The following is a 20931-nucleotide window of genomic DNA, read 5'->3' as shown; positions in this document are numbered from 1 at the left end:
CTGTCTCCACATCACTGGTATGTGACAGCCCTCACCTATCTCCGCATCACAGGTGCCTGACAGGCCCCAACTCTCTCCACATTACAGATATGTGAAAGACACCAGCTGTCTCCCCATCACAGGTATGTCACAGCCTCCAGTTGTGTCCCCATTATAGGTATGTGATAGACCCCAGCTGTCTCCATATCACAGGTATGTGTCAACCCCAGCTCTCTCTCCATCATAGGTGTTTGACAGTCCTCAGCACTCTCCCCATCACAGGTGTGTGAGAGCCCCCAGCTCTCACCATGATAGGTATGTGACAACCCACATCTCTCTCCGCCTCACAGGTGCCTGGAAGCCCCCAACTCTCTCCCCATCACAGGTATTGGACAGGCCCCAGCTGTCTCCACATCACATGTATGGGGCAACCCAAAGTTCTCTCCCCATCAGAGGTGTTTGATAGTCCCCCTATCTCTCCCAATCCCAATTGTATGAGAGCACACAGCACTCTCCCCATCACAGGTGAGTGACAGACCCCAGCTGTCTCCCCATCACAGGTGAGTGACAGTCTACATCACTCTCCCTATCAAAGGTGTGCGACAGCCCCCAACTCTCTCCACATCACAGGTGAGTGACAGTCCCCATCTCTCTCCCTATCACAGGTGTGTGACAGGACAAAGCAATCACCCCATCACAGGTGTGTAACAGCCCCAACTCTCTCCCCATCACAGGTGTGTGACAACCCCCTGCTGTCTCCAACTCACAGGTATGTGAGAGTCCCCAGCTCTCTCTCCATCTCAGGTGCGTGACAGCCCCCAACTCTCTCCCCATCACACGTATGTCACAGCCCAAAGCTGTCTCCCCATTACTGGTATGTGATAGACCACAGCTGTCTCCATATCACATTTATGTGACAACCCCAAGCTCTCTCCCCATCACAGGGGTGTGACCGTCCCCAGCTGTCTCCATATCACAGGTGCTTGACAACGCCCAGGTTTCTCCCCTTCACAGGTGGATGACAGCCCCCAGCTCTCTGCCCATCACAGGTGAGTGACGGACCCCAGCTGTCTCCCCATCATAGGTGTGTGACAACCCCCAGCTCTCACCCCATCACAGGTGAGTGACGGCCTCCGGCTGTCTCCCCCTCACATGTATGTGACATCCCCCAGCTCTCTCCGCATGAAAGGTACCTGACAGCCCCCAACTCTCTCCCCATCACAGGTATGTTACATGCGCCAGCTGTCTCCACATCACAGATATGTGAAAGACACCAGCTGTCTCCACATCACAGGTATGTGACAGCCCCCATCTCTCTCCCCATCACAGGTGAGTGACAGCCCCAAGATCTCTCCCCATCACAGGTGAGTGACTTCCTCCAGCTCTCTCCCCATCAGAGGTATTTGACAGCCCCCAGCTGACACCGCATCACAGTTGCCTGACAACCCCCAACTCTCTCCCCATCACAGGTGTGTGACCGACCCCATCTATCTCCATATCACAGGTGCATGACAGCCCCAGCTCTCTCCCAATTACAGGTATGTGATAGCCCTCAGCAGTCTCTACATCACAGGTATGTGACAACGCCAAGCTCTCTCCCCATCACAGGTGTGTGACCGTCCCCAGCTGTCTCCATATCACAGGTGCGTGACAGCCCCAGCTCTCTCCCCATCACAGGTGATTGACAGACCCCATCTCTCTTCCCATTACAGGTGAGTAACAGCACCCAGCTCTCTCCCCAGCACAAGTGGGTGACAGCCCACAGCTCTCTCCCCATCAACGGTGAGTGACAGCCCCCAGCTCTCTCTCCATCACAGGTATGTGACAGCCCCCAGCTGTCTCAGCATTACATGTATGTGACAGTCTCCATCTCTCTCCCCATCACAGGTGTGTGACAGCCCACAGCTCTCTCCCCATCACCAGTGTGTGAGAGCACACCGCTGTCTCTGCATTACAATTATGTGACAATCCACAACTCTCTCCCCATCACAGGTGTGTGACAGACCCCAGCTCTTTCCCCATCACAGGTGAGTGGCAGCCCCCAGCTCTCTCTCCATCACAGGTATGTGACAGCCCCCAGCTGTCTCAGCATTACATGTATGTGACAGTCTCCATCTCTCTCCCCATCACAGGTGTGTGACAGCCCACAGCTCTCTCCCCATCACCAGTGTGTGAGAGCACACCGCTGTCTCTGCATTACAATTATGTGACAATCCACAACTCTCTCCCCATCACAGGTGTGTGACAGACCCCAGCTCTTTCCCCATCACAGGTGAGTGGCAGCCACCAGCTCTCTCCCCATCACAGGTATGTGACAGCCACCAGCAGTCTCCACATGACAGGTGAGTGACAGCCCCCAGCTCTCTCCTAATGAAAGGTGAGTGACAGCCCCCAGCTCTCTCCCCATCACAGGTATGTGACAGACCCCAGCTGTCTCAGCATTACAGGTATGTGACAGTCCCCATCTCTCTCCACATCACAGGTGTGTGACAGCCCCCAGCTCTTTCCCCATCACTGGTGAGTGACATCCCCCAGCTCTCTCCCCATCACAGGTATGTGACAGCCCCCAGCTGTCTCCGCATCACAGGTACCTGACAGGCCCCAACTCTCTAACCGTCACAGGTGTGTGACAACCCCCAGATGTCTCCGCCTCACAGGTATGTGACAGTCCACAGCTCTCTCCCCATCATAGGTGAGTGACAGCCCCCAGCTCTCTCCCCATCACAGGTATGTGAAAACCCCCAGCTCTCTCCGGGTCACAGGTGCCTGAGAGCCCCCAAATCTCTCCTAATAACAGGTATGTGACAGCCCCTAGCTGTCTCCACATCACTGGTATGTGACAGCCCTCAGCTATCTGTGAATCACAGGTGCCTGGCAGGCCCCATCTCTCTCCCCGTTCCAGGTATGTGACGGCCACCATCTCTCTCCACATCACAGGTGAGTGACAGCTCCCATCTCTCTCCCCATTACAGTTCAGTGACAACCCCCAGCTCTCTCCCCATCACAGGTGAGTAACAGTCCCCATTTCTCTCCCTATCACAGGTGTGTAACAGCCCCAACTCTCTCCCCATCACAGGTGTGTGACAACCCCCAGCTGTCTCCAACTCACAGATATGTGACAGTCCCCAGCTCTCTCCCCATCTCAGGTGCATGACAGCCCCCTATTCTCTCCCCATCACAGGTATGTCACAGCCCCCAGCTGTCTCTCCATTATTGGTATGTGATAGACCACAGCTTTCTCCATATCACATTTATGTGACAACCCCAAACTCTCTCCCCATCACAGGGGTGTGACCGTCCCCAGATGTCTCCATATCACAGGTGCTTGACAACGCCCAGCTCTCTCCCCTTCACAGGTGGATGACAGCCCCCAGCTCTCTCCCCATCACAGGTGAGTGACGGCCTCCGGCTGTCTCCCCATCACATGTATGTGACATCCCCCAGCTCTCTCTGCATGAAAGGTACCTGACAGCCCCCAACTCTCTCCCCATCACAGGTTTGTTGCATGCGCCAGCTGTCTCCACATCACAGATATGTGAAAGACACCAGCTGTCTCCACATCACAGGTATGGGACAGCCCCCATCTCTCTCCCCATCACAGTTGAGTGACAGCCCCAAGATCTCTCCCCATCACAGGTGAGTGACATCCCCCAGCTCTCCCCCCATCAGAGGTATTTGACAGCCCCCAGCTGACACCGCATCACAGTTGCCTGACACTCCCCAACTCTCTCCCCATCACAAGTGTGTGACCGACCCCATCTATCTCCATATCACAAGAGCGTGACAGCCCCAGCTCTCTCCCCATCACAGGTATGTGACAGTCCCCAGCTGTATCAGCATCACAGGTATGTGACAGTCCCCATCTCTCTCCCCATCACAGGTGTGTGACAGCACCCAGCTGTCTCCCCATCACAGGTGAGTGACGGCCCCAGCTCTCTCCCAATTACAGGTATGTGATAGCCCCCACCTATCTCCACATCACAGATATGTGACAGCCACCAGCTCTCTCCCCATCACAGGTGTGTGACCGTCCCCAGCTGTCTCCATATCACAGGTGCGAGAAAGCTCCCAGCTCTCTCCCCTTCACAGGTGGGTGACAGCCCCATGTCCTCTCCCGATCACAGGTGAGTGACAGCCCCCAGCTCTCTCCCCATCACAGGTATGTGATGGCCCCAGCTGTCTCCCCATTACAGGTGCCTGACAACCCCCAACTCTCTCCCCATCACAAGTATGTGACAGCCCCCACCTATCTCCACATCACAGGTATGTGACAGCCACCAGATCTCTCCCCATCACAGGTGTGTGACATTCCCCATCACTCTCCCCATCACAGGTGTGTGATAGACCCCAGCTCTCTCCCCATCACAGGTGATTGACAGCCCCCATCTCTCTACCCATCACAGGTGGGTAACAGCCCCCAGCTCTCTCCCCATCACAAGTGGGTGACAGCCCCAAGCTCTCTCCCCATCACAGGTATGTGACAGGCCCCATCTCTCTCCCCATCACAGGTATGTGACAGCCCCCAGTTATCTCCCAGTCACAGGTGTTTGACAGTCCCCTTCTCTCTCCCCATCACAGGTATGTGAAAACCCACAGCTCTCTCGCCATCAAAGGTCAGTGACAGGCCGCAGCTCTCTCTGCATCACAGGTATGTGACAGCCCCCAGCTCTCTCCCCATCACATGTGTTTGACAGTCCCTATCTCTTTCCCCATCACAGGTGTGTGACAGCCCCCAGCTCTCTCCCCATCACAGGTGCCTGACAGCCCCCAGCACTCACCCCTTCAGATGTATGTGACAGTACCCAGCTCTCTCCCCATCACAGGTGTTTGACAGTCCCCTACTCTCTCCCCATCACACGTATGTGACAGCCCCCAGCTCTCCCTCCATTACAGGCGAGTTACAGCCCCATGCTCTCTCCCCATCACAGGTGTGTGAGAGCCCTCAGCTGTCTCCAAATCACAGGTGAGTGACAGCCACCCGCTTTCTCCCCATCAAAGGTATTTGACAGCCCCATGCTGTCACCGCATAACAGTTGCCTGACAGCCCCCAACACTCTCTGCATCACAGGTGTGGGACCGTCCCCAGCTGTCTCCATATCACAGGTGCGTGACAGTCCCAGCTCTCTCCCCATCACATGTATGTGACAGCCCCCAGGTGTCTCAGCATCACAGGTATGTGACAGCCCCCAGCTGTCTCAGCATTATAGGTATGTGACAGGCCCCAGTTCTCTCCCAATCAGAAGGGTTTGACAGTCCCCATATATTTCCTCATCACAGTGAGTGACAGCCCCCAGCTCTCTCTACATTACAGATATGTGACAGTCCCCATCTCTCTCCCCATCACACGTGAGTGACAGCCCCCGGCTCTCTCCCCATCACAGGTATGTGACAACTGCCAGCTGTCTACGCATCACAGGTGCCTGACAGCAACCAACTCTCTCCCCATCACAGGGATGTGAGAGCCCCCAGCTGTCTCCACATCACAGGTATGTGACAGCAACTAGCTGTCTCCGCATCACAGGTATGTGACAGCCCCCAGCTCTCCCCATGATAGTCATGTGACAACCCACATCTCTCTCCCCCTCACAGGTGCCTGGAAGCCCCCAACTCTCTCCCCATTACAGGTATTTGACAGTCTCCAGCTCTCTCCCCATCACAGGTGAGTGACAGTCCCCAGCTCTCTCCACAAAACAGGGGAATGACAGCCCCCTGCACTCTCCCCATCACTGGTATGTGACAGCCACCATTGTCTCCACGTCACAGTTATTTGACAACAACTAGCAGTCTACGCATCATAGGGACGTCTGAGCCCCTGCCCTCTCCCCATCCCAGGTGTTAGACAGTCAACATCTCTCTCCCCATCACAGGTGTGTGACAGGACCCAGCTCTCTCCCCATCACAGGTGATGGACGGCCCCAGGCTGTCTCCCCATCACATGTATGTGACAGCGCCAAGCTGTCTCCGCATCACAGGTGCCCGACAGCCCTCAACTCTCTCCCCGTCAAAGGTATGTGACAGCCCCCACCTGTCTCCACATTACAGGTATGTGTCAGACCCCAGCTCTGTCCCCATCACAGGTATTTGACAGATCCCATCACTCTCCCCATCACTGGTGTGTGACAGCCCCCAGCTATCTCCCCATCACAGGTGTTTGACAGTCCCCTTCTCTCTCCCCATCATAGGTGTGTGAAAGCCCACAGCTCTCTCGCCATCAAAGGTCAGTGACAGGCCCCAGCTCTCTCTGCATCACTGGTATGTGAAAGCCCCCAGCTCTCTCCCCATCACAGTTGTTTGACAGTCCCCATCTCTTTCCCCATCACAGGTGCGTGACAGCCCCCAGCTCTCTCCCCATCACAGGTGCGTGACAGCCCCCAGCTCTCTCCCCATCACAGGTGTTTGACAGTCCCCTACTCTCTCCCCATCACATATATGTGACAGACCCCAGCTCTCTCCACATTACAAGTGAGTTACAGCCCCATGCTCTCTGCCCATCTCAGGTGTGTTGGAGCCTTCAGCTGTCTCCCCATCACAGGTGAGTGACAGCCTACAGCTTTCTCCCCATCAGAGGTATTTGACAGGCCCCAGCTGTCACTGCCTAACAGTTGCCTGACAGCCCCCAACACTCTCCCCATCACAGGTGTGGGACCGTCCCCAGCCTTCTGCATATCACAGTTGCATGACAGTCCCAGCTCTCTCCCCATCACAGGTATGTGACAGCCCCCATCTCTCTGCACATCACAGGTATGTGACAGCCCCCAGCTGTCTCAGCATCATAGGTAGGAGACAGGCCCCCGCTCTCTCCCAATCAGAAGAGTTTGACAGTCCCCATCTCTTTCCCCATCACAGTAAGTGACAGCCCCAAGCTCTCTCCCCATCACAGGTGTCTGCAGCCCCCAACTCTCTCCCCATCACAGGTGTGTGTTAGCCCCCAGCTCTCTCCCCATCACAGGTGAGTGACAGCCCCCAGCTCTCTCCCCATCACAGGTATGTGACAACGCCAAGCTCTCTCCTCGTCACAGGTGTGTGACCATCCCCAGCTGTCTCCATATCACAGGTGAGTGATAGCCCCAAGCTCTCTCCACATCACTTTTGTGTGACAGCCCCCAGCTCTCTCCCCATGATAGATATGTGACAACCCACAGCTGTCTCCGCCTCACAGGTGAGTGACAGCCCCCAACTCTCTCCCCATCACAGGTATGTGACAGCACCCAGCTCTCTCCATATCATAGGTGTTTGACAGTCCCCATCTCTCTCCCCATCACAGGTGAGTGACAGCCCCCAGCTCTCTCCCCATGATAGATATGTGACAACCCACAGCTGTCTCCGCCTCACAGGTGAGTGACAGCCCCCAACTCTCTCCCCATCACAAGTATGTGACAGCCCCCAACTGTCTCCCCATTATAGGTATGTGATAGACCCCAGCTGTCTCCACATCACATGTATATGACAAGCTCATGGTCTCTCCCCATCACAGGTGTGTGCCGTCCCCAGCTGTCTCCATATCACAGGTGCGTGACAACGCCCAACTCTTTCCCCTTCACAGGTGAGAGACAGCCCCCATCTCTCTCCCCATTACAGGTGAGTGACAGCCCCCAGCTCTCTACCCATCACAGGTATCTGACAGCCCCCAGCTGTCTAAGCATCACAGGAGCCTGACCGCCCCCAACTCTCTCCCCATCACAGGTATGTGACAACCCCTAGCTTTCTCCCCATAACAGGTATGTGACAGCCCCCACCTGTCTCCACATCACAGGTATGTGACAGCCCCCATTTCTCTCCCCATCACAGGTGTTTGACAATCCCCATTGCCTTCCCCATCACAGGTGTGTGACAGCCCCCAGCCCTCTCCCCATTACAGGTGAGTAACAGCCCACAGGTCTCTCCCCATCACAGGTGATTTTAAGCCCCCAGCTCTCTCCCCATCACAGGTATGTGACAGCCCCCAGGTGTCTCCACATCATAGATGCCCGACAGCCCCAACCTTCTCCCCATCACAGGTATGTGACAGCCCCCAGCTGTCTCCGCATCACAGGTGCCTGACAGCCCCCAACTCTCTCCCCATCACAGGTATGTGACAGACCCCAGTATCTCCACATCACAGGAATGTGACAGCCACGACTTGTCACCGCATCACAAATATGTGTGAGCCCCAGCTCACTCTCCATCACAGGTGTTTGACAGTCCCCATCCATCTCCCCTTCACAGCTGTGTGACAGCCCCCAGCTCTCTCCCCATCACAGGTATGTGACAGCCCCCAGCTTTTTCCACAACACAGGTGCCTGACAGCCCTCAACTCTCTCCCCTTCACGGGTATGTGACACCCCCCACCTGTCTCCACATCACAGGTATGTGACAGCCCCCAGCTCTCTCCACATCACAGGTGAGTGACAGCCCCCAGCTCCCTTCTCAATCACATGTATGTGACAGCCCCCAGCTCTCTCCCCATCACAGATGATTGACAGCCCCCATCTCTCTCCCCATCACAAGTAAGTGACAGCCCCAATATCTCTCCACATCACTTTTGTGTGACCACACCCAGCACTCTCCCCATCACAGGTGAGTGAAAGCCCCCAAGCTCTCTCCCCATCAGAAGTATTTGACAGCCCCCAGCTGTCACCACATCACAGTTGACTGACAGGCCCCAACTCTCTCCCCATCACAGGTGTGTGACCGTCCCCAGCTCTCTCCCCATCACAGGTATGTGACAGCCCCCATCTCTCTCCCCATCACAGGTGAGTGACAGCCCCCAGCTCTCTCCCCATCACAGGTGATTGACAGCCCCCATCTCTCTTCCCATTACAGGTGAGTAAGAACCCCCAGCGCTCTCCCCATCACAGGTTTGTGACAGCCCCCAGCTGTCTCCGCCTCACAGGTGCGTGACAGCCCCCAACTCTCCCCCCATCACAGGTATATGACAGGCCCCAGCTGTCTCCACATCACAGGTATATGACATCCCCCAGCTGTCTCCCCATTATAGGTGACAGCCCCCAGCTCTCTCCACATAACTGTTATGTGACAACCCCAAGCTCTCTCCCCATCACAGGTGTGTGACCTTCCCCAGTTGTCTCCATATCACAGGTGCGTGACAACGCCCAGCTCTCTTCCATTCACAGGTGGGTGACAGCACCCAGCTCTCTCCCCATCCCTGGTGAGTGAGAGCCCCCCTCTCTCTCCCCATTACAGGTGAGTGACAGCCCCCAGCTCCCTCCCCATCACAGGTGAGTGGCAGCCTCCAGCTCTCTCCCCATCACAGGTATGTGACAACCCCCAACTGTCTCAGGGACTCAGGTATGTGACAGTCCCCATCTCTCTCCCCATCACAGGTGTGTGACAGCCCCCTGCTCTCTCCACATCACAGGTGAGTGACAACAACCAGGTCTCTCCCCATCACAGGTATCTGACAGCCCCCAGCTGTCTCCGCATCACAGGAGCCTAACAGCCCCCAACTCTCTCCCCATCACAGGTATGTGACAGCCCCCATTGTCTCCACATCACAGGTATGTGGCAACCACTAGCTCTCTTCCCATCACAGGTGTTTGACAGTCCCCACCTCTCTCACCATCAGAGGTGTGTGACAGCCCCCTGCTCTCTCCCCAGCACAGGTGAGTGACAGCCCCCAGCTCTCTCCCATCACAGGTGTGCGACTGCCCCCAGGTCTCTCCCTATCACAAGTGAGTGACAGCCCCCTGCTTTCTCCCCATCACAGGTATGTGACAGCCCCCAGCTCTCTCCTCGTCACAGGTGCCTGAGAGCCCCCAACTTTCTCCCCATCACAGGTATGTGTCAGCCCCCAACTGTCTCCACTTCACAGGTATCTGAAAGACACCAGCTGTCTCCGCATCACAGGTATGTGACAGCCCCCAGGTCTCTCCCTATCACAGGTGTTTGACAGTCCCCATCTCTTTCCCCATCACAGCTGTGTGACAGCCCCCAGGTCTCTCCCCATTACAGGTGAGTGACAGCCCCCTGCTCTCTCCCCATCACAGGTGTGTGATATCCTCCAGGTCTCTCCCCATGACAGGGGAGTGACAGCCCCCAGCACTCTCCCCATCATAGGTATGTGACAGCCGCCAGCTGTCTCCGCATCACAGGTGCCTGACAGCCCCCAACTCTCTCCCCATCACAGGTATGTTACAGCCCCAGCTGTCTCCACATCACAGGTATGAAACAGCCACCAGCTCTCTCCGCATCACAGGTATGTGACAGCCCCCAGCTCTCTCCCCATCATAGGTGTTTGACAGTCCCCAGGTCTCTACCCATCACAGCTGTGTGACAGCCCCCAGCTCTCTCCCCATCACAGGTGAGTGACAGCCCCCAGCTGTCTCCGCATCACAGGTATGTGACAGCCCCCAGCTCTCTCCGTATCACAGGTGCCTGACAGCCCCCAACTCTCTCCCCATCATAGGTATGTGACAGCCCCCAGCTGTCTCCCCATCAAAGGTATGTGACAGGCCCCATCTGTCTCTGCGTCACAGGTCCCTGACAGCCCCCAACTTTCTCCCCATCACAGCTATGTGACAGCCCCCAGCTGTCTCCACATCACAGGTGTGTGACCGTCCCCAGCTGTCTCCATATCACAGGTGTGTGACAGCCCCCAGCCCTCTCCCCTTCTCATTTGGGTGACAGCCCTCAGCTCTCTACCCATCACTGGTATGTGACAACCCCAAGCTGTCTCCACATCACAGGTGCGTGACAGCCCTCAGCTCTCTCCCCATCACAGGTAGGTGGCAGTCCCCATCTCTCTCCCCATCACAGGTGAGTCACAGCCCCCACGTCTCTCCCCATCACAGGTGAGTCACAGCCCCCACCTCTCTCCCCATCACCGGTGAGTCACAGCCCCCAGCTGTCTCCCAATCACAGGTATGTGACAGCCCCCAGCTGTCTCTGCACCACAGGTGCCTGACAGCCCCCAACTCTCTCCCTATCACAGGTATGTGACAGCCCCCAGTCGTCTCTACGTCACAGGTATGTGACTGCCCCCAACTGTCTCCCCATCACAGGTATGTCACAGCCCCCAGCTGTCTTCCCGTCACAGGGGTGTGACAGCCCCCAGCTCTCTCCCTATCACAGGTGTGTGACAGCCCCCCTTCTCTTCTGGCCACCACTCCCCCATTTGGCCACAACCTCCTCCTTCCCGATTCCCCACAAAATCCTCACATCTATTCTCTTTACCCTGGGACCCAAACTTCCCCCATGTAAGGCATAGTCACAGCCAAGCCTTGTTCTCGAGAACAGAGGCTTCGCTGGGCTGCTAAGCTCCGTGCTCTTCTACAGAATATATCTTCCATGGATTCTGTCTCTACATGGCTTTGTGTCCTTGATCCTGTCACTAGATCCCTTAGGATCTCAGACCGCTGTCCTACAAAACTAGACCAGACCCAATGCCCTCTAAAGCCCCTTCTATTTCTGAGACCATGATTCTATGTGTTTTCTCCACAGTAGTCTCCCCCGGTCCTCTCTGTGACCCTTTTGTGTACCGTGTGAAGGTTCAGGGTCATACAGGTGTTCTGTTGTTCCTCCCTCTGCATCTTCAGGTGAGGCCACACACCTGTGTCTTGTCGACACCTCCCCCGAAAGGTTTCCCTGTCTTTGTCCTCTCCTATATGAAGGTCATGAATGAATCACCAATCCCCAAATTCCCTGGCAAATGCCGGTGCTATCAGACAGAGCCTGTGAAAACAGCCTAAATCAAGCCTGTGCTTTGCAGAAGAGATTTCCGACTTAACCATGCAGATTGCAGAAATGAGCAAGAATCTTCAGGAATTGGAGAAGACCAGGAAGCGAGTGCAGCAAGAAAAGTCAGACCTCCAGGCTGCCCTGGAAGAGGTGGAGGCACGTGTCTGAGATGTGAAGGAGGGCGGGGCGCTGAGGAAGGGGACTAGACCACCCCCAGGGGCCCTTCCTGCAGGAGGCACTGGGGCTCCAATGGGAAGAATCCAGCCCCACCCCCACCCTGGGGGGGACCAGCTGCTCTCTGCTGCCTCGCCTCATGAGTGTTCTCTAGTCCATCGTATTTCTCCTATTGAATAAATAAACTTGTTCATTATGTCCTCAACGTCTTCCTCTCAGAAAGCAAGAACTCAATCACCAAACATCCTGAGAGCCAGCTCAGAATCCCTTAGTTTTAACAGAGAGTTATACAAGGTCATCTTTGGCTGCTGGGAATTCTGTGTGGTCCAAAGAGTGCAGGATCCTGATGCAATCACCAGCTGTGGCCAGTGAGGGGCGGATGCTTAAGAGGGTCTAGGGAAATTTGCACTATGCAGGATAACAGGAGAGCAATTCCTCTGTCTTTCTCTGTCTTTTTTGAGCAGAGGTTGGCTCCTGACTTATGGTCACTATTTAAAAAGACACAGTAATCAAAATTTTTATTAATTGAAAACGATGCTCTGTCCTTCTCAAGACATAAAATTGTTAACAACAAAGCTTCAATTCTAGTTTCATTACTAGTAACAATTTGGGAGCAAACTGTTTGACCTTTTTGAGTACTGTTCTATTTATTTGTAAAATGAGCCTAATAATACCCTTTTTATCCTAATGGGGATGAAAAACCTCATTCAAGAAGGTGGCTGCCCTCGGCAATCCCAATCACTCCTTTACTTTTATCAGGGTTCCTTGAAGCATGAAGAGGGCAAGATTTTGCGTGTCCAGCTAGAGTTGAACCAGCTGAAATCTGAGCTTGACCGCAAGATCACTGAGAAGGAAGAAGAAATCGAGCAGCTGAAAAGAAACAGCCAGCGGGCAGCAAAGGCCATGCAAAGCGTGCTGGATGCTGAGATCTGGAGCCGGAATGTTGCTCTGAGGCTGAAGAAGAAGATGGAGAGAGACCTCAGTGAGATGGAGATTCAGCTGGGCCACTCCAACCGCCAGGTGGCAGAGACCCAGAAACACCTGTGCTCAGTCCAGAGCCAGCTCAAGGTGAGTGCACGGCCCCTGGAGGACCTGGCGGGACCTCAGCCTGCCCTGGGCTCCGGTCTCACCACTGGTTTCTCGTGAACGACTCCCAGCTGCATCTGGATGACACCCTGAGGAGCAGCGAGTACCACAAGGAGCAGCTGGCCCTCGTGGAGCGCAGGAATGGCCTCTTGCTGGAGGAGCCGGAGGAGAGGAAGGTGGCCCTGGCACGGACGGAGCGCACCCGCAAGCTGGCGGAGCACAAGCTGCTGGAGGCCAGCGACCGCGTGCAGCTCCTTCACTCCCACGTGTGTCCGTCCTCACTCCACTCTGGGTCCACCCTGGAGGCAGGCAGGACCCAGGCTTGATGGAGAGGAGTTCCCACCGCTCCTTCCAGGCTAGCGGTCAAGACAAACTTTCATTAGGCCTAGTTCTTGGAATAACTTGGTCTCTAGATGGACAGATTGCTGAGCTTTCTTTTATCTGAAGATAAAAGATCATGGGGAAATCAGAGCAAGGCATGACAAATTATTGCATAAAAGGGCTGGAAAAGGCTTCACAGAGGCAGTAACATTTAAGCTGCAAGCTTAGAAAATTAGGATTGTCTTTTGAAATAATTACTTTCAGGAAAGTTCAAGAATTCCTTGTTTCATTTCTTATTTTTTTGGACCACACCACATGGCATACGGGATCTTAGTTCCCCAACCAGAGATTGAACCCGCGCCCCGCGCGGTGGAAACACAAAGCCCTAATCACTGGACTGCCAGGGAATTCCCCCAAAATTCCTTGCTTTAAAAACTATTTTTTGAATTAGCCAAAAAACTAGAAGAATACCAACCATATTGTTAGCATTTTGGGATCTCCTATTCTAGGCTCTTGTGTCTATACATAAATATGATATTTTTTGTAAACGTGATCAATCCTTTTGCAACTTTTTTTCATTTAACAACGTCTTGTGAACATATTTCTATATTTTAAAATAGTTTTCTATGATACAGTTTTTTAATGGCAGAAAAGCAGTCCATTTTAGTTGTGTATTATGGCACATTTATTTAATCAGTCTTCTACGGTTGGATATTTTTAGACTGTTCCCAATAAAAATTTTTATGATTAGAAGATTGTATGACTAACTTCTTCATAACTAAATTTTCACATATATCCATGATTACTATTTCCTTAATATTCCTAAAAATAAGTAAATTCCTGGAAGTATATATTCATGGTCAAAACAGCAAAGACATTTATGATATGTTGTAAATTGGTCTTTAACAAACCTGTCCCAATTTTTACTCCCATGGGGAAAATAAGTGAGAGTGCTTAGCTATTATTTTTTTTTTAATCTTCACCGATTTTATGGTTGAAAATGCCTCATTTTAAAAATTCTTATTTCTTTGATTACTAATGAGGTGGAACATTTTGTCGTATTTGTTGGCTATTTGTATTTCTTCTGGTGTGTCTTAGCTATTTGTACTTTTGCCCTTTTTTCTTAATGATTTGTCTTTTTTACATATTAAGGAAGGAACTATTTTTTCAGTAATGCACATTGCAAATGTTTCCTCGTTTGTCATCATCCTAACAACTCTGTACAATGTTTTGATCATGAGAATTATTTTTCATTTCACATAGTTATGTCAACCATTTCCTTGTTCCAGCACCTTTAACTAAATAATTTATCCTTCCTCAAATATTTGAATGTCCACATTTATCATTTACTCAATTCTTTTATGTACAATTCTTGGGCCTGTTTTGGGATATCTGTCTATCAAAAATGAAAGTCTCTTTAATTTTTTTTCACCTGTGTGAAAAATAAGAAATGGAACATTCTCGAGCTTGACTTCTTTCCCCACCCAACCCTCTCCCTTCCAATCGTTGTAAGTGTCCAAATGTAGCCCGAACCTCTTATCTAATTTTTCTTGTAGAACACGTGCCTGATAAATACCAAGAAAAAACTGGAAGCTGACATAGCCCAATGCCAGGCAGAGGTGGAGAAGTCTATCCAGGAGTCCAAAAATGCAGAGGAGAAGGCCAAGAAGGATGTCAAGGATGTGCGCTCCATTCTTTCTTATCAGAGATGCTGTCTGGAGATAAGAAAGGGGCTTCTACGCCGCCCCTTTGGGACCTGCAAGTAGGTTTCCTCTCCTCACCCCTGCATTCAGTCAGTGGTGGCTTCCCGGAGAGACGGAAGGAGACGGAGCCTCAGCAGAGGCAAAGTGGGAGGGGAACCATGAAGCATCAGCGGTGGCTGCGGCAAGGAGGAAAGCATCAGCGTGCCTAGTACCAGCCTCACAGCACCCTCCGTGTGCCCGCATAGGAGGGGTGGGTGGCCCACTGATGCCTCTTGTGAACTTAACCAGGCGGCCATGATGGCCGAGGAGCTGACAGAGAAGGAGCAGGACACCAGCGCCCACCTGGAGCGGATGAAGAAGAACCTGGAGCAGACGGTGAAGGACCTGAAGCACCGCCTGGACGAGGCTGAGCAGCTGGCCCTGAAGGGTGGCAAGAAGCACATCCAGAAGCTGGAGGCCAGGGTGGGTCTCTCAATCTCTCTGAATCCGGAAAGTGAAAACGGCACTCCCCGATCCTTCTCTCTTCTTGTATATTGACTCCCATCCTTATCCTGTGGCTGGGGACAGCCACCCAATATCGTCAGTAGGTCCTGAGGTAATTAACATCCCCCAAGACTGACTATATAAGTATCTTTCTTGATTGTAGGTACGTGAGCTTGAAGGAGAGGTAGGTTGAAAGTGAGCAGAAACGTAATGCTGAGGCTGTTAAAGGTTTGCGGAAACACGAGAGAAGAGTAAAGGAACTCACCTACCAGGTAAGGGGAAGAGCTTTCTAGAATATCCAGACTTCCTGCACAAAGGGAAATTGAAAACCTGGTGACTATGTGGTACTCACAAACAGCTACATGTTAACTCGATATACATAAGGGGCAAATGACACAATCACCTATCACAGACCCTTTCCTAAGCTAGGAAAATCAGGAAGGCCTTTAGAAAATCGTGCAAGTGAGGAAAGAATACAGGTTTCAAAGACAGATAAACTGGTATTAGTCCTAGTTTGGCCTCTTACTTTTTAAACTCGGATAGGTTACCTAACACTCTCAACCTTAATTCATCACCTGTAAAATAGAATAAAAACATCTACTCACCAGAGTAGGCAGGTAAGGATTAGAGACGTGTATAACTCTCCAATATAGTGCCTGCACACAGTGGACATTTAACAAGAGTGGCTACTGTTAATACTATGAAGGAAGCCTCAGAGTTGACCACATTTACCCCAGGCCCACCTGCCATCATATCAAAGTGATTTACTTCACCACCTGTAGTGGGTTGATTTTGTTGGATTCAATGCGGACCATTTTTTTCAAACTTCCAGACTGAGGAAGACCGCAAGAATGTTCTCAGGCTGCAAGACCTGGTAGATAAATTACAGGCAAAGGTGAAATCATACAAGAGACAAGCTGAGGAGGCTGTAAGTATCTTTAAGCCCTTGAGGGAAGAAGAAAACTTCGTTGGGGGTAGAAAGTATATTAAGAGAATGTGTTAATGAGAAAGAAAGAGACCAAGTAAGAATATGTCATTCTTATTTTAAGAGAGAGGATATAAATATGAATTTACCCCCAAATCCTAATTATAGAATAAGACCTCAAGACGAGATATTTTTATTATTAAGCAATTTGTAGGGGTTGGGGGAAAAAAAGAAAATTCCAAATAACCCACCTTACTTGATAGCTGCAAAGAATATCCAGCAGAAAATCTAACACCATGATAAATATTCCTCTCCCTCTAGAAAGGCACAAAATCAATTGTTCCCAAAAGCCAAACAGAAATCTTTTACCCCAGCTGACTCCTTCCCTCACTACCACTGTCATCAGCAGGGACTTATCCCTGCACATTCGCTGTAGCAAATTAGGATGTGTTGGGAGATTCTCCAGCTTCACTTTTCCTGGTTGTTCCCCACTCTTCCAGACACAATGTAGTGGGTAAGAGGTAAGAAAAGGGAACACGAAAGGGAGAGGCACGAATGGTAGTAAGTGCAACCAACAAAGGGCATACTTTCTTCCTATCCCCATCCCCCCACCCGCAGCATCTCTGTATACCAGAGTCAACATATATGGCAAAAACACTTCAACTGGGATTTTCCCAAAGTTAGAATTTGACCTTACATTTACTGTCTAACCTCTGTGAGCGAGCGCACATGGGTCTCTTCCTCCTTTCCACTCAGTCCATACATCGTAAATAGACTGCACGTATACATGGGTTTGACATAATGAGCTCGTCTCTTCCATTTCAAAACTATTTCTTCTTTCATTCTTTAGAGTAAAAAATGTAACTGAAGTTACAAGTTCTGTCTGGATTTGAAATCAGATATGACAAACAAACCGTAAGAAGGAAATATCTGAGTTGAGGAAATAATCCTGTTTGTGACAAGTGCAATGAGAACCACAAAGTCTAACTCTCACAACTTTATTCTTAGGAGGAACAATCCAATGCTAATCTTGCCAAATTCCGCAAGCTCCAGCAGGAGCTGGAGGAGGCCGAGGAACGGGCTGACATTGCCGAGTCCCAGGTCAACAAGCTGCGGGTGAAGAGCCGGGAGATTCACACACAAGTCAGTGCAGAGTGAACACATCTGCCTGATGCTGCCAAGGGGCTGAAGAAATGCACAAAATGTGCCATTTTGGGTCACTTGCTTTGTGATGTTTTTCTCCTCATGTTGAATAAATAAAAACTACAGTGAACTGATAAACTGAACCAGACTCATTTACTTCCAAAATTACTTATTCTCAAACACAGTTCTCACCTAGCTATTATTATTCTAACATTATATATGGCTTTGTGGAACATTCAATATCTGTACCTCCCTCACCACCCCGCATCCCCTTTCCCATCTCCAGCTCCACCACACACACACACACACACACTATTATCTTTTACTGGACGTAATTTTATTAAGTCTCTCTAGACTGTTACAAATGACTAAGGAAACCACTCACTGAGGTTACGCCTTCAGACAGGACACACTCATGCACCCGCTCCACAGGTGGTTACTGAGCATCTACTATGCGCCGGGCCCTGCTCTCAGTACTATGGGAATAGCAGTGAACAAAGCATAGTTCCCTCCCTCTGGGAACTTATATTCTGCAAGGAAAGAAAGGCAGTCAACAAATAAGAAGCTGTGTCTACTATATTTAAAATAGATAATCAACAAGAACCTAGTGTATAGCACAGGGAACTCGGCTCAGTATTCTGTAATAACCTAAACGGGAAAAGAATTTGAAAAAGAATGGATACTTGTATGGGTATAAGTGAATCACTCTGCTGTACACCTGTAACTAACACATCATTGTTAATCAACTACACTCCAACATAAAATTTTTGTAAAAAGATCTACAAAAAAAATAAGAAGCTGCGTAACGTGTCAGGTAAGTGCTCATGAGAAATAAAAAAAGTAAGAGGGAGGCAGTTAGTACTATGTAGAGAGGAGTCAAGCAAGGCCTCTCTAAGAAAAACACATTTGAGCTGAGACCTGAAGGAAGCAAGAGTATTCCAGGCAGAGGGAACAAAAGAAAATGCAAAGGCCCTGAGGCAGGGGCAGTTTGGCATGTCCCAGGGACAGGAAGGAGGCCAGCAGGGCTAGAGGAGAATGAGCAAGATAGTTACGGCATAAGAGAGGAACCTGGGACCCCAGGGATCATGTAGGGCTTCAGGGCCACCTGAGGACTTTTTTCTTCACTCAGAGTGAGATGGGAAATCTTTGGAGTGTTTTGAGCAGAGGAGTGATATTAACACACATTTTAAAAGAATCACTCTGGGGACTTCCCTGGTGGCGCAGTGGTTGAGAATCTGCCTGCCAATGCAGGGGACACGGGTTCGAGCCCTGGTCCTGGAAGATCCCACATGCCGCGGAGCAACTAAGCCCATGCACCACAACTACTAAGCCTGTGCTCTAGAGCCTGCAAGCCACAACTACTGAGCCCGCATGCTGCAACTACTGAAGCCCTCATACCTAGAGCCCGTGCTCTGCAACAAGAGAAGCCACAGCAATGAGAAGCCTCTGCACCGCAAGGGAGAGTAGCCCCCTCTCGCCGCAACTAGAGAAAGCCCGTGCGCAGCAAAGAAGACCCAACACAGCCAAAATGAATAAATAAATAAGTCTTAAAAAAAAAAAAAAAGAATCACTCTGCTGCATTGAGAATACACTGAAGGGGGCAGAGGTCGAAACTGTGAGACCAGTTAGGAGCCTACTGCAAAATAAAAGATAAAAAGTGACAGTGGCTTAGACCAGAGAGATAGGCACTGGGAGATGACGAGAAGCAGATGGATTCTAGATGTACTGTGAAGGTAGCGCACATAGGGTTTTCTGACAGATTGGATGGATGAGTGGGTGAGAGAGAGAGAGAGAGAGAGAGAGAAAGGACTTATGAAAAGAGGAAGAATAAAACAAGATAGATTTAGTGCAGTATAAACATGAGGAGTTTGGTATCTAGAAAGAGAGGAAGCAGTAGAACAAAAATACAATCTAGACAAAAATTGTACTTTATGCACTCCTGTCCCTCTTCCACCTTCTACCATCCACACTCCCTTGCCTCCCAACCCCTATCAGCCTCACTCCTTTACAGTATAAACTGCACAGGCCTCAATCGCAAAAATGTCTAAAATTAATAACAGTTTAAAACAAAAAAATTCAAAATACTCTCCTAAATTAAATTTTGGATCAAAGAGGAAACCAAAAGTAGAATCACAAAAACTTCTAGAAGTAAACATAAGAGTAAATCTTTGTGACCTTGGTTTACACAAAGATTTCTTAGATGCCAACACCAAAAGCACAAGCCATGAGAGAAAAAATTGATAAACTGGATTTCATCAAAATTCAGTTTCTGCACTTTGAAAAACACTGTTAAACAGAATGAAAGGACAAGCCACCGACTGAGAAAAAGTATTTGCAAATTATACCCCTGATAAAGGACTTGTGTCTAGAATACATACAGAAATCTATATCTTCACTAAAAAGAAAACAAATCACCCAATTTTTAAAGAACCAAAAGATTTAAACAAACATTTCACCAAAGAAGATATACACAGAGCACATGAAAAATGCTCATCATGAATCATTAGGGGACTAATAATTAAAACATAATGAGATATCACAACACACCTATTACAATGACTAAAAGTCCAAGTGTTGGCCAAGAGGTGGAGGTACTGGACCTCTCACACCAGCTAGTGGTCATGTAAAACAGCATAACCATTTTGGAAAATAGTTTGGCAGTCTCTTAAAAAGTTAAGAAATTACCCATTTGTTCCAGTCGTTCCACTTCTAGGTATTTACTCAAGAGAAATGAAAACGTATGTCCACACAAATATTCACAGCATATTTATCTGTAATAGCCCCAAACTGAAAACCACCCAAATGGCCATTAACAGGTGAATGGATAAACACATTATGGTAAATCCATATAATGTAATACTACAAAATGATAAAAAATAAACTATTGGGCTTCCCTGGTGGCGCAGTGGTTAAGAATCCGCCTGCCAATGTAGGGGACACGGGTTCGAGCCCTGGTCCAGGAAGATCCCACATGACGTGGAGCAACTAAGTCCATGCACCACAACTACTGAGCCTGCGCTCTAGAGCCCGAGAGCCACAACTACTGAAGCCCACGCACCTAGAGCCCGTGCTCCACAACAAGAGAAGCCACCGCAATAAGAAGCCCGCACACCGCAACGAAGAGTAGCCTCAGCTCGCCGCAACCAGAGAAAAGCCCGCCCGCGGCAACGAAGACCAAATGCAGCCAGAAACAATAAATAAATAAAATAATAAAATAAATAATTTTTTTTTAAAAAAATGATAAAAATAAACTATTAACACACACAAAAACATGGATGGATCTCAAAATAATAATGCTGATGGAAAGTAGCCAGACCAAAAAAGTGTAGACTCTATTATTCCATTTATATAAAATTCTAGGGGAAAAAAATGAATCTATAGTGACTGAAAGCTGACTAGTGGTTGCCTAGGGATAGAGAGGCAGGATTTATGGGAGGCACA

General features: G+C 50.3%; 1 protein-coding gene across 1 annotated transcript; it reads left to right on the top strand.

The window, feature by feature from the left end:
• Positions 1 to 4083: 4083 nt before the first annotated feature.
• Positions 4084 to 17628, top strand: LOC132357235 (myosin-8-like). Its single transcript, XM_059910508.1, is given in 11 exon segments — positions 4084 to 4103; positions 10910 to 10944; positions 11687 to 11811; positions 12589 to 12897; positions 12978 to 13181; positions 14793 to 14918; positions 15228 to 15401; positions 15586 to 15609; positions 15611 to 15694; positions 16255 to 16350; positions 17356 to 17628. Coding segments are annotated over 11 exon segments (1347 nt in total). The 3' UTR covers positions 17506 to 17628.
• The last annotated feature ends 3303 nt before the right edge of the window (positions 17629 to 20931 follow it).

The sequence above is a fragment of the Balaenoptera ricei genome, chromosome X, assembly GCF_028023285.1.
Source record: "Balaenoptera ricei isolate mBalRic1 chromosome X, mBalRic1.hap2, whole genome shotgun sequence".
NCBI classification, from domain to species: domain Eukaryota; kingdom Metazoa; phylum Chordata; class Mammalia; order Artiodactyla; family Balaenopteridae; genus Balaenoptera; species Balaenoptera ricei.
Note: the sequence above shows the minus strand (reverse complement) of the source record. Positions and strands in the feature narration are given on the sequence as shown.